This window comes from Terrapene carolina, unplaced genomic scaffold (genome assembly GCF_002925995.2).
Source record: "Terrapene carolina triunguis isolate 2854851 unplaced genomic scaffold, T_m_triunguis-2.0 Scaffold391, whole genome shotgun sequence".
In the NCBI taxonomy this organism is placed as follows: Eukaryota; Metazoa; Chordata; order Testudines; family Emydidae; genus Terrapene; species Terrapene triunguis.
The window spans coordinates 986894-1000890 of NW_020664742.1; the positions used below are offsets into that span (position 1 = coordinate 986894).

The 13997-nt window shown below is 51.2% G+C and overlaps 1 protein-coding gene across 3 annotated transcripts in view; it reads left to right on the top strand.

Moving 5' to 3' along the window:
• Positions 1–13997, top strand: part of FAM207A (family with sequence similarity 207 member A) — a 107897-nt gene that overhangs the window by 81055 nt on the left and 12845 nt on the right. For all 3 annotated transcript variants that reach the window (XM_026658039.2, XM_026658038.1, XM_026658040.2), the window contains exon 3: positions 12549–12617. In XM_026658039.2, coding sequence (XP_026513824.1) covers positions 12549–12617 — 69 coding nt within the window. The remainder of the gene's footprint in view (positions 1–12548; positions 12618–13997) is intronic.

Genomic DNA, 13997 nt, shown 5'->3' on the forward strand with positions numbered 1-13997 from the left:
CCACGCTTAGCGAAGTCTCACCGAGGACCTTGTGAGACAGGTTCCCGATATTAGCCACATGCCGTGGCTCCCTGACGCCGAGGAGTCTGTCTCGCTCTCTTCTCTGAGGCGGTTCCAACTGGCACACCAAAAGTTCTGTCTCTTGGGTGTGTTCATCTTAGCCGCCGTAATCTCTAGCTCTGCTATCGCTGTTAAGAGGGGGCAATGCTGAGACTGTGGGTAGTTTCCAAGTGTACACTCAGCGATTGAAAATGGAGCCACCTACAGAGGCGACAGCAAGAACCCCGATGGGCCGAATGGGAAGTAGAACACTACTTGGGGTCACAATGGCAGGATAGGCCCAATCAGTGAGAATTTTGCTATCAGGAGAATCAGTGGGGTGGCCGGAGTTCCTGGGAGGTGAATTGAAATCTCCACACACCACTGCAGGATAAAGAACAAGAGGGAGTGGTGGGTGTTGCCACTGTTCATAAGGGGGCAGGAAAGATTTATAAGCTTTGTGCTGTTGACAAGTATTGCGGTGCCAGGTGGTGATGTCACCTTCCTCAGATTGTCCAAGTTCTTGAAACTTAAGTCCAGGTTTCATGTGAGTGCAAATCCGAGCGGTCCATGATGAGCGACAGCTGCAGTCTGATAGCCCCTGATTTCTGGCTGAGACTCTGTGCTGGAATGGGTTTCTTGAAGCAATAAAATGTCTGTGATGATTAAGGTTAAGATTCTGTCACGGTTATTTCTAGTAAAAGTCACGGACGGGTCGTGGGCAATAAACAAAAATTCACGGAAGCCTGTGACCTGTCTGTGACTTCTACTAAAAATAACGGGGGAGACTGACCGCTCCAAGGCTGACAGCTTAGAGCTCAGGATCTCTGCTCCCCGCAGCAGCTCAGAGCCGCAGGGCTGGTGGTTCGGAGATCCAGGGCCCCCGCTCCCCGTGGCAGCTGACAGCTCGGGGGCCCCATGGCAGGTCAGAGCTCAGGGGCCCTGCGATGGCTGCAGCTGAAGTGGAAAATGTCCTGGAGGTCTCTGAAAGTCACGGATTCCGTGACCTCCGGGACAAAATCTTAGCCTTAGGAATGATGTTAGCAGTTAGCAGCCAAAGAGCCTGACGCTTAGGGGCAGAGCTGCCCTCTGGATTCAGCTGTAAGATTGTTAAAGCCCCCACGAGCCTTGTGGTCCCTTCTCACGCTCTGATTCTATGGCCGAGATGTCAGGCTTGGTCCCTCCCCTCCTGGGGGTTAATGGAAGACACCAGCAGGGCAGCTCCTGCCGTCGTCAAAGAGCTACAGTCTCTGGATAACTCTTCTCTTTCACGGGGCTGGGGCTGGACAGTTTATTTCCCATGAATCTTATGAGGATATGGACAGGCGCCTTTCCCGACATGCTCTACAGACAGAGCACAGTGTGTGGATAGCCCCAAATGGCCCCGTCCCAGACCTTGACTTCATTAACAAAGGGAACACAAAGTTCAGCTAAAATCTTCTCCCAGGCTTTGCAGCTCCTATGGGCCCACTCTGGTCTGCTCAGCCCCAACCCTAGGTCCTCTATCTAGAGAGCCCTTGCCCCTTTGTGCGTCCATGTGCCTCACACTGCCAGCCTGTGGCAGGAGGGTGCTACGCTACAGAGCCGTTAATGCAAATACGGCATTGCCAACCCGTGCAGGAGTCACCGGGGGGAGGGGGGGGGTGTCCAAGAAACCCCGCCACTACGGCTAGGCCGGGAGAGATCTTTACATAGAGCAGAGGGAGGCAGCAGTTCTGGGGCTTCTTTTTCATAGCCTGCATTTATACAGAAGAGCTATAATTTAATACAGACTGTTAAAAAGAGGCCCCAGAATTGTGGCTTTTGTATCTGCTTCATGCTGAATACAGATACCCAGTGAGCAAAGTCTGTCTGGTGGGGCACTAGGGAGGCCAAAATTTGGAATGCTACCTGCTAGCTTCTGTAGAGTGACCATATTTCCCTATGCTGAATATGGGACACCTGGTAAAATTACTCGTATTCAAGGGAGTTCAGCAGCGATCCATCAGAACTAAGCAGTACAAACGTTCAAATTAACATCAAGTTGACTGAGCCTCTGTTAAAAAGAAATACTGCGTAGTTGGATTCTCTTTATTTACCTGATCTTTAAGGCTTTAGGCGTCACACACTAGGTGACACACACACCCCTACCCTTCCCCTCCACATGCACACATACACATGGGGAGAGGTGACACATCCACACTCCTGTACACCTCTCTCAACGGGGAGGGGACAGGTGACTGACTGACCCAACCCTCCCTGGCGCTTTCTGCCCTCCAGGCCTGGCTGGGCCCCTGGGAGGGACCCGCCTCACCTGGTGCCATGTGTTCCTGAGGCAACATGTGTGGGGGCAGGGGGGCACGCAGGGTCATATGTCCCCCTCCCCAGATTTCTGCCAGGGTTCACACCAGAATGTGGCCCTGTACAGAAGGGAAGGGACGGGAGCTACTTTCAGCCACGGGACGGGGTGGAGGGAGGAGAATGACCTGGCGTGATATGGAGGAGCACCAGGGCGGGGTGGGGGGAGGAGGGAAGGGGTAAAGGGAGAGAACAGCGAGACGGGGAGCATGTGAAGGGCCGATGGGTGGGCAGCAGAGGCGACATGTAACCAGCTGGCGCCTGGCGCCTACCCGCACTCACCAGCCGCCGCAGCGCGCAGCCATTGCCGGCCGGAAACGAGATGGGGGGCGGGGCCCTGTTAGCCGAGAGCCGGCACGCAGCGGGGGCTGCGCTGACGGACCAGCAGGGGGAGCGGCCGGCCCCGTGCACTGCAGCTGTGCCGGCCCTCCATCCAAACTCCTAGAAACTTTGCACACCCACACCCATTGTCAGCCACTGGACCCCCCCCACACTCACTGCTGGTGGGCGGGCGGCTGGCAAGCAGGGATCCGGCCGCCCGCCCACCGCCAGTACTGATCGGGGGGACAGAAAATACGGGACAATTTGCCTGTTTTTAAGAAAAAGTCGGGACACCTGCAGGAGGGCTTAAATGCTTTAAAAATGGGACATCTGGTTACCCTATGGCTTCTGCGACTTCTCCAAACTAACCCACCCCTTGGTCTTTGTCGGGCCGTGTGCACTCTCACTGCCATGGCTGTGGTGACTTCTGGGGGCGGAGGGATGAAGGAGATCTCCAGTGGCAGATGGATTGCATTGAATGTGCCAGTACAGAAATGGCCAGCAAGCCAGCCGGCAGGTGATAGGAATGCCTTGTCAAGCTGATGGGTAGGGGCAGGTTTAGCCACCTCCTTCTGACGGTGATCTTATTAATAACTTTCCAGCTAGCTTATTTGTAACTTTATTGCTAATTATTTTTCTAGGAAGAGAAGAGAATATTTGCTAATGTTGCTGCATTTGTAGCCATTCCTGGGGCATGCAGGAGTTGTGGCGTGGATGCCTTTCCCCGCCCCTCTCTCCCATGCAGAAACATTTCAATTAAAGGGACACCAAACAAGTTTAAAACAATGCTTTATAATGAAAAAAAAATTACCCTCTATTGCTCAACACCCTCTTAAACGCGGTGCATGTGTACAGCATTTGGAGGGAAGAATAGCTTTTTCCAGAAGGTTTGTGTTCCTGTTGTATGACTGGTGCTGAAATTAACACATCTGTTATTGTTCAACTTCCATTTATATGATACCCCGTTGTGCCAAAACATTGTGTTTGTGCAACAGCAGTGTGGATGACATATCCTCAGCAGAGTTCTGGGAAGAGCGTTTGTTAAATCACTGCTCCTGCAGAACTAACACAAAAATGGGGGCTCTGCTCTGCTTGTTGGCTTTGCATAGTATTTGGAGCTCTCCAGTTTAGTTAAATTGTCCTCATTACATTGTAACGGTGCCAACAATAACCGTTTTTATCATAAGCTGCCTGGTATTTGCTCTGTTACTGTCCCAGTTCCTGGAGTCATGGGATTTGGTGATAATCTGTTTTCTTTCCTTTTCTTAAGTAAATTTCTAGCCCTCGTGTCTGGGGGGAAAGTTTGAAAACATGAGCTGAATGGACCCGGAAGGCTCAAAAACAAACAGAGAACCCAAGAGGTATTAATAGTTTTTAAGCCAATCTCATGATCGTTTGGGGCCTGACTCATGCGATTTGAGTGCTTGGGGTGGGGAGTACAGAGATGACTGCAACTGCAAGGTAAAATAGCTCTTTAGTCTACAGAGCGTGACCGTGTTCCTTCACCTACAACCACTCCGAAATACGGGACTGGAATGGAAAATGAGGCTTTTCTCATCTGTCATGAAAGCAGCATCTGGAGAGATGCAGAGAGTAGGAAGCAGGCATTTTGATGCAGGAGGCACCAAGCCTTTTGTGTGTTTACAGTTAAAATGTTCCCCACTGCATAGATCCCACAGAAAAATCCCTCCCCAGTAAGAGGAGCAAATGTCAAGGTTATAGAATGTAACTAGCACACAATTAATGTAAGTAGGTGTGTGCTAACCTTGTTCTCTGACCAAGGTTTTAAGGGCTAATTTCACTAGACTGTTTCTAGAAGGAAAAAAGAAACCCAAACCCTCTGGATTTCACTTAATAACATAAGTACAATGGAGCAGGAGTTTGTCTTGGTCTCTCGGAGGTGCCTGTGAGCCGACAGAAAATAAAAGCTATGCTGAGAGAGCACGGGCTGTAATTAAACAGGCGGAGGAATTTATTGTCTGAAACGTTTCTGAGCTGCCAGTTGCTTTGTGCATGTTGGAAAAGCATCAGCTGCTTTTTCCTTTGGATGCCGTGATGTTGGAGGAAGAGGCGTGTGAGCCACTGTGCTGTGCCATAGCCCAGGAGCGCCTGCAGACTGCGACACTAGGGCTGTGATGGCAGCTGGCCAGAAGCAAGTTGTGTAACTTGCGTAGCGTGGAGCACACTGTGGGGGCTGTTGGCTTGAATATGGAGGTGAGGGTCATGGCTGCAGCAGCAGAATCTGGCAACAGCAGTCACTGAAGCCTTGCTTGTGCACTGAAGAACAAGCCAACTATGGGTCACTCTGTGGGCTCATATAGTTCTCGGGCCTGTGACAAGATGGCTGATGTAGTATGGTGGATCCTGCGCTTTTCTTGGCGGGGGGCTAAGATGCCACCCCTTGCCCCTGCTCTTGGGGCACCGAGGGCCCTACTAGTGGCCTGGGAAAGTGGTAAAGGAGGGAAGCGGGGGAGGGGTCTGGGTTTGCTCCTCACTCTGAGTCCCAGCCCCTCTCAACCCCTGTGGGTTCTTACCCTCTTCCCCCTTGGGTGGGGTACCTTTGGTCCTTAAACACTGGGGGAGGGAGTCTCCCTCCCCTGCTGGGGCAGAGTCTCCCTTACTCCGGTTTTCTGATCTTCCAAGTCTCACAGCACACCTCCAAGCTCCGGTCCTTCCTCCTTCTCCCCTGACTGCCTGAAGCAGGGGGTTTTATTAGGTTGCTAACAGGGCCTTAATTGACTACAGGTGCTCCAATTAACCTGTAGCAACCCTCCCTAGTTTTCAGGGAACCATGCCTTAATTAGCCTAGGGCTTATATACTTCCCTTCTACCACTCTCCCACTGCTCCTTGGCCCTCCTGTATCACAGGCCCCTCCTGCAGCCGTGCATCCTGGAGTGAGACTCCAACATCGCTGAGGTGTCCCGAGAGGCAGGGTCTAGTAGCACTCGCTACCTAGATGGCGTGATATATTGTTATTCTATCCGCTGTTTTCGCCTGCTTCTCGTTCATGGTATTGGGTCGTGGGCTGAAGTTCCCAGGCTTAGCTTTGCCTGAAGGAGAGAGATTTTATTGTTGAAGTCTGAGCAGATCTTTTCAGCAACATCTGATTTGAATGAAGATGGAGGGACCCAGCTCCCCCCGATTTCAGGAATGGGGAGAGACTGGGAGGGTGCCCCAGAATTGAGGAGGGAGGAGACAAAGAAATGAGCACCTGTAGGGTGGGGGAAAGACCTTGGAGAAGAGAGATGTGGGACCCTTCATATGGCCCCTATGTGTGTGGAGTCCAGAAGAGAGGGGGCAGCTCTGCTCCAGAAGGTTATGGAGTGTGGGGGGGGAACAGGGTGACTCTCCCCTCCTCCCACCACCAAACCCTACAAAAAAGTAGCAGGCCAAGCAGCGCTTTGCTCCTTACTGATCTTCAGCAAGTAGCCGACCACTGCTGGGGAATATTGTATGGGTGGGGTGTAGTGGGAAGGAGGTTCCTGGGGGCTGATAGGGTACCCCTGTCGGTCTGGAGAATCTTCCAGACTCCTAGAAGCTTATCTAAAGCCCAACTCTTCCGTCCTGGATTTGAGCTGCTCACTAACATACGTGCACACTCAACTCCCCGGGGAGAACTGGCCCTGAGGACTTTCTGTGGCTTGGCACACCCATGTGTGCTGGGTGGGCGTGGTGGGAATACCGAGGGGAATAGATAGCCAGTATTTCGCAAGAGGGCTAAGCTTGGTTTGGCAGGATACAAAGGTGTAAGTCTGTGCTTCTGAGCATGCTCCCCATGAGCAGATAGAGACACCCCCCCCCCCTTTGTGCTGTCCCCTCACCCTGCCTGCTTTTATCCCGGGCACCGCGGCATCCACACTCAAAGGAAGCCATTTTGGGGAGCGGGCACGTGAGCGTGTTAGGGTAACAGCCCTGCCCAGGGTGGGACGGTGAGGAGTTGTGGGGAGCTGCCCCCCTCTGCCCAGCATCAGGCGCCCCTATGGTGCTGTAGAGATGGCACAGCAGGGTTGGATCGAATGCCTTTGCTGCGTACACAGACTCGTCCCCCCAAGTGTTCACTCTGCATCTGCCCAGCTGACTCCACATCCCCCTTTCTGAAATGGGCAGGAAGAGCAAACCTGTATCTGAAGAACAACGCGTGACAGCCACACAGAGCAAGAACAAGCAGTCCTGCGAAGGGCCAGGCAGACGGCCCAACCCAGCAGCTTGTGTCAGGGGTTTATTCTGCCCTGGTAAGACAGTCAGCTACTCGTCCTTGGACTTTCTTGAATTCTCAAGATCTTCCGTAATCCCCCAGGAATGCAGGAGACCGTCTGTCTCTGCTGGCAGTCTCCTGGCAGGGAAAGGATCTGAAGGGGACATGGCAGTGTGGGCAGCGGGCTGTTGCTCACAGGGTCAGTCTCAAGACAGTGACGGGTGCATTGGAGGTCCACCTGGCGATGCAACAAGATGATGCCAGTTCTGACAGATGATTCCTGCTGGCACAGCAGGATTGAGGGCTTCTGGCACGTCCCCGCGCTCTCCCCTCTTCTTGTGAATCGTTTCTCCAGATGTGATGATCTGAAGTCAGAGCTGCCAAGGGTTCGACTCTGTGGAGCCTGTCCCAGTCCCTCTTCTCACACCACATAGAGATCAGAGCTCCAACATGCCAGGGTCGGGGTGAATGCCAGGCTGTCTCGCCTGCTTGTTCTGTGCCCTCGTGGTCATGCTGAACATTCGCCATTCACTGCACAGGTGCTGAGGTGGGGACAGTGCACAGGAGAGAGGTTGCAGCTGTTTCAGTGAAGTAAACCTAGAGAAATGTTCCCCCTTCTCTCCACCCCCCAAAAATGCCTTGGCATCCAGCAGAAGAGGATAGCCCCAGCTGACGAGAGCCCTGCCTCATTCACTGCCTGTCCCGGGCGTAAATGACTCTCATGAACTCTGGCCTGCACAAGGCAGCACGCAGGAGTAGAAGACGCTACACGTGTCCAGATAAAGTGACAGAAAAATGTTGTGTTTTATTATATTTTAATTGTTTGCCCATACAGCCTTTAACACTGGCAATTCCTGGCTTGCGTCTGTATCTGTGCAACTTTAACACCTGATCGCTCGTTGAATACAATGTATATTCAGGGGGTATTAACACTGACAGGGGGAGCCCCGCCCAGGCCAGTGCATGCATGGCTCAGAGGATGGCTTCCCAGGTCCCGGTCCTGCCTTCAGTTCAGCATAAAGAGACGATTTCTCCCGTGGACATTACTGGCTCCATGTGGGCTCAAAGGCCCAGCTGCAGGCGGGGGCCCTGCAGTTTAAATTCCTGCTGATCACAAACTGTCTACGGAGCGTGGAGTGGGATGGAGTTAACATTGCTGCTGTGTGACCTGGCTGCGCTGGTTTAGCTCTGGGATCTAACGTGGCGCTAACATCGTGGGGTTCCTTGTGTTTCTGGCTAACTAAGGTATTTACATTTCAGGATAAAAAGCCTCAACACTTCAGAGAGACTTTGCTTTCTGCCCATTGGATTATTTTCTCCCCAGTCTGTGAGTAATTTCCTGTTGGGACTTTGTGCAGGGAGCCCTATAATTCAGCCAAGCAGGCAGCTTTTGCGTTTCCTTAAATATTCTGCTTCAGTTTGGCAAAAATAAATAAATATCTGAATTACTGTTATTACTAGAACTAGCCAGCTGGTTGTGGTCTTTCTCATTAACGAATCATACCAGGCGCTGTTTTCCAGTGAAGTAATGAACATGTTTTCAGACAGGAAAAAACCACCACTGAAATACAGAACCGTTCGGTCAGTATTAGCCAGCAATGAATGTTAAGTGCGTGTTTGTCAAGTCTGGGCAGTTGTTCAGCAATCGTTGGGATATGTTTTATTATTCACATTCCATCCTGTTCTAGTGATTCACTCTTGCTTTCCTGGTGCTGTAGTCACAAGTATTTAGTGCAAGGAAGCAGTGTCTGGAAATCAGTCAGTGGGAGTATAAGTAGGTGAAACAACAGATCAAGGCCTCAATCCTGTAGGCATATCCATGTGCTTGGCTTTATGCACATAGGCAGGCCCACAAAAGCCAATGGGGCTAGTCACATGCTGAACTTTAGTGTGTACAGGTTCAAGGGCTAAATGTGTACCCAGCAGTGAACACAGTGTGCTTTTGTGACTGTCTGTACCTTTATGTTCATCCTTTTTACAAGACTGTGATAAATTTTGTACAAAGTATGCTATGTGAGGTATTTTTTGAAAACTCATTATCTGCTGAACATTATTGTCTTGGTAAAATATGCACAGCAACATTGTATGTAAAGTTATGAAATTCTACTGTAGAAGACATGTTCCAAGTCTAGGGAATCAGTTTTAAACCAGTTCCTCAGAGACAAAAGGCTAGCCAGCACCTCGGCCAGGTGTCAGAATAATCAAATGGACTATCACCTGGTTAAGCGGCCATTCTTTGTCAGGAAAAAGGGTGTGAGCGAGAAATTTACATGTTGGCAAAGAAACAGCTGGAAGTTCCCATCCCACAGGCTTGCTGTCGCCTGAACCCCAGCTGGAGATGGTTCTCAAAGAAGAGAAATGCTGTAAGAAAGGGGAGCAAACTCCTCAGATTGCCTCTCTCCCCTCATTTCTATTCATGGCATCAACAGCAATTGAAAGACAAAGGAAGCACCACTGAACTGGGGGACGGGTTCTGGCTGAAGGAATCCAGCCAGACGGCTGTAAGCATGTGGCAAGAGAAACCCTTTTTGCTTTGATTTCACTTAACTAGTAAAGTTCGGTATTAGTTTTCGTTTTACCTTTTAGTTCTTTGTAACTAGTTCTGCCTTTTATGCCTCATTACTTGTAATCACTTAAAATCTAACTTGCTGTTGTTAAACTTGTTTTATTGTTTTATCTAAACCAGTATGTGTTTGTACTGAAGCGTTTGGGAAACTTCATATTATTTTCTATTAATGAAATGACGGACTTTCTATGAGCTTGTGTTGTTCAGAAGGAAAGAGCTGGGCAGCACAATACATGCATTTCTGGAGACCAGTCTGGGACTGGGGATTTGCTGGTGTCACTTGGCAATGTAAGGAGTGGCTGGCTAGAGCACTCGTAGATAACTCCGCTGGGAGTGATTTACATGCTCGAGGCTGTGTGGGAGCAGGCCAGGAGTAGTGGTTCTCACAGCGAAGCAGCGTAAAAGGCCCTCCAGGTTGGAGAATCGAGGGGACACAGCTATTCAGCAGTCCAGATTGTACCCAGGGGAATGTCACAGCTTTATCGGATGTTTCAGTCAAGAGACAGAGACACTGATGTTAACTTCTTCAGCCATGACAAATACCACCCTATGATCCTAACCATAGTGAACACACTGCAGTGTCCAGAGAGGGCTTTATTTCTCAGCCTTCGGTAACTGCAGTGAATGTAACGTGGGGTTTTGGTTTGTGTTTTAGCCACAGGAAAATGCAATTTGAAAACAAAAACCTGATCTAATTGAAGCCTGATTTAAGTTGTCAAAGTCTGAAATACCAACATATTTATTTCCTCTTTCTATAGAACCTGGGTTTATTTTTAAAGTCTAGCCCCTGTCGGAAAGCCTTGATAGAAAAAGGTATCATTACATTCTATAGATATTTTTTTTAACAACACTATAAAATTTCATTTAAAATTATATCCCTGCCTTAAAATTCTGCAGGATGGTTTAAACAAAACTGCAGAAACATTGTCTTCTGTTGAATTGTATAGGCTTTTAGAGAATTGTTGACAGAACCCTACTACATTTCTGTGAAATCCTATTGGGTTGATTCATCTGTGGGAAAAGAGGGAGGTTGTAAATCGCCTGTTATATATTTTTTCCATGTTTAAGAATAGTTCCTCTACATGGGAGAGGCAGCAAACACTTACGAAGCAAATAACTCATCAGCACGCAAAGTTCTTCCTCTGTCAACGTTCCTAGGGCTATGGTCCATCCTGGGACGGACATGCACCATAGCTGCTTTTGTGGAAAGCTGATTGTAGTCAGGTTTTCCTCTCTTGCCATAAGGTAAAATTCTCCAGTCCCTGTAATAGACAGCACTTGAGGTGGGTTTGTTTTCTGCAGTACTAGACTTCAGAATGCAGACATTCATTTTCAGCTGGATGACTGGCTGTCGGCCTCGCTTTTAGGCACACAGATTATTGTTATTAATTAGTGCGTAGCTGCCGCCACCAAGACCCCATTGTCCTAGACTCAGAGTAAGGGGTAGCCCCTTTTTCCCAAAGAGCTCGCGGTGTAACTGGAGAAGACAGACAAGGCTGGGGGGAGGGAAACAGGCACTCAGAGGTAAGAGACTTGTCCAAGGTGTCACAGCAGGTCAGTGATAGAGATGGGAATCGAATGAGGTCTCCGGACCCCCAGTCCAGTGGCACAGCCAGCGGGCCATGCTGCCTTCTCAGTCTAAATGTATCGATAGATCCGTTTGGTAGTGTCAGGCCAGGACAAGCAGGGAATGTGTTTCTAGGGGATGATTGCACTTCTGTCCCTCTCAAGTCATCTCGCAGTGTCTTGCAAAGTCATTTCTTGCCTCGCTACCTAATGTGTGTCATAGCTCTGAGCAGTGGATAAACCTGTGTGTTTGTAATGTGCTGCCCCCCTCCCTAGCTCACGTTTGTTCCCTGTAGTACACTACTGAGCGCTTTGTCCAGTCTAGTGCTGGATGTCTCAGGAAATAGGGCTTCCACCCCTTCCCTTGGAGACTTTAATGGCACAGCAGTAGCAGACTTTGCTTTAAGCTCAGTTTCCCCTCTGAATGTTTCCCATTCCTGCTCATTATACCCCTCTGGCAGTCCTAGACCTTTCCTCTCCTCCCTTCTTGTTTGAGCTCTTCAAGTGCTTACACATAGTTGTAGTGCTTCCCCGTCGAGCCAAGCTAAGTCCGAGTCTGCAGCGTTTCCTTACGAGCAAGTCCGTGTTCATCATGTTTGCAGCTCTTCTCTGAATAACTTGTTGAGTTCTTCCTGGGGTTTGAAGGCAACGCTAACGAGGTGTAGTCTCAGGATGCCTCTGTCTGTGCAGTCCCAAATCCCATGGGCTTCTCTGGCTGCTACATCTTATTAGAAGCTCATTTGTGGTTTGCTGTTCACATCCCTGAAGGTCTCAGCGCTGCTGCTTGGTCAGTTTCTCTGCCCCTTTGACTGTGTGTCGCTGGCATTGTTTTTCTCAGGCCCATCAGTTTGTATATTTCCAGTTTTGAAAGTAATTTTCTAGTTTCTCCCAAGCTCCCTTTGAATCGTTGCTCTGTCCTCATTGGTCTCTTTGACCCCTCCCAATATAGTAACACCTGTTCATCAGACCATCAGTGCAAGTGTGAAACCCAGGCCTAACCTGGCCCCTGGTGGCGATCCTACTAGACACCTCTGCACCCATTGATACCAGCCGGCGGAAGGCGAAGTGCTCGGCACCCACAATGGCGTCAAGGTTTTCACCAGCGTTCTCTTCCCGTGTAGGCCCCTGCAGAAGGGCCAGATTGTCATGGCTCCTAGTATGCCGCGCTCCTGAGATCTTCTGAAACACGGGCCCAGATTGTGGGTGTTCAGCACTAGAAAATATGGCCCTGAGCTTTTTTGAAAATGTGGCCCTCCTTGATACTCTGTCCTTCGGATCGGTCCGTTGGAACCAATTGTCATGAATTTTGGAATGATGGTTTCACAAGATGCTGCATTGCCACCCACCAGTGCCCAGCCTCTCCAGCGTCCTTAGTGACACAAGTGGCAAAGGTTGAGCAGAACTCTCCTTGCAGGTCGCCTGGCCTGTTCCGTTGGAGTACATCCATTGACCTCCCGGGGGGCGAGCTGGAAAAGCCGCGTAGGGAAGCACTGCTCAGACTGCCGTGTGTTCTTATTTTTCAGGTGTAGAAGAAAAAACACTCCTGTCGAAAAGAGAAAAAATGAAGCTGAGAAAGGACAGGTGGCTGCAGAGTAAGTATCCCCTCGACAAGATCCCGCTGTCAGGGTGGTTGTCTCGTCAGAGGGCCAGGAGAAGCCCTGCATTGCACTGCTTCCGAAACAACGTACGTGCCACATGGAGCACAGTGTACTGGCCCTTTGAGGCTTAGAAAGTGAAACCTCGTGAGCCCAAGAATGATCCCTGGGGGCCAGGCAGGTGCAGTCGCTGAGGGAGAGGAAGCGGACTCAGGGAGGCGCTGTGTGGCTTGGGGAAAACCCTGACTGCTGAGTCCACTCTGAGGGCCTGAGACTGGCGTTCCGTCAGCTGGGTGGGTGGGAAGCCCCCTCCTCTCTCCCACGTCGGGGACACGGCTGGCTGGAGATAATTCCCAGCGATTCTCTGCCTTTCCCAGAGAGCAGTGAGTGCTGGGAAATGCTGTCTCTCCGAGAGTCCTGCATGGCGCATGTGGAAAATATGGGAAGACACAACCTGTGTTTTTCCCCCAGCCCTGGGAGGAGTTAGGTTTGCTACTGGTCTCTCCCAGAAGCTCAGAGGCGTGAGCTCCCTTGTTGGCAGCTCTACTTTGTGCTGAGTTTGGCCTGTAAGGCCAGAGCACTTTAAATGCCAGGCTGCCGGGTTCTATTAGGAACACTGCTCTCCTTGGCACTTGGCTGTGCACTCTAACACAGGGGTGGGCAAACTACGGACATGGGCCACATCCGGCCCGCCAGCCGATTTAATCCAGCCCTCGAGCTCCTGCTGGGGAGCAGAGTCTGGGGCCTCCTGTGCTCCAGCCAGGGAGTGGGGTCGGGGACCACACCGCGCAGCTCCCAGATGCAGCAGTATGTCCCCCCTCCGGCTCCTATGTTTAGGGGCAGCCAGGAGGCTCTGTGCGCTGCCCCAAGCGCCACCCCCGCAGCGCCCATTGGCTGGGAACTGCGGCCAATGGGAGCTGCAGGGGCGGCGCCTGCAGGTGGGGCAGTGTGCAGAGGCGCCTGGCCACACCTCTGCGTAGGAGCTGGAGGGGACACATGCTGCTGCTGCTGCTGCTTCTGGGAGCTGCTTGAGGTAAGCGCCGCCTGGAGCCTGCATCCCTGAGCCCCTCCCGTGCCCCAACCCCCTGCCCCAGCCCTGATCCTCCTCCCACCCTTTGAACCTCTCTATTCCAGCCCGGAGCACCCTCCTGCACCCCAAACCTTTCATCCCCAGAGCCCGCATCTCCAGCCGAAGCCCTCACCCCTGCACCCCAACCCCCTGCCTCAGCCCGCCCCCTCCAGCACCCTGACCTCCTTTCTGGCCCCACCCCAGAGCCTGCACTCCCTCCTGCAACCCAACCCCAATTTCGTGAGCATTCTTGGCCTGCCATACAATTTCCATACCCAGATGTGGCCCTCAGGCCAAAAAGTTTGCCT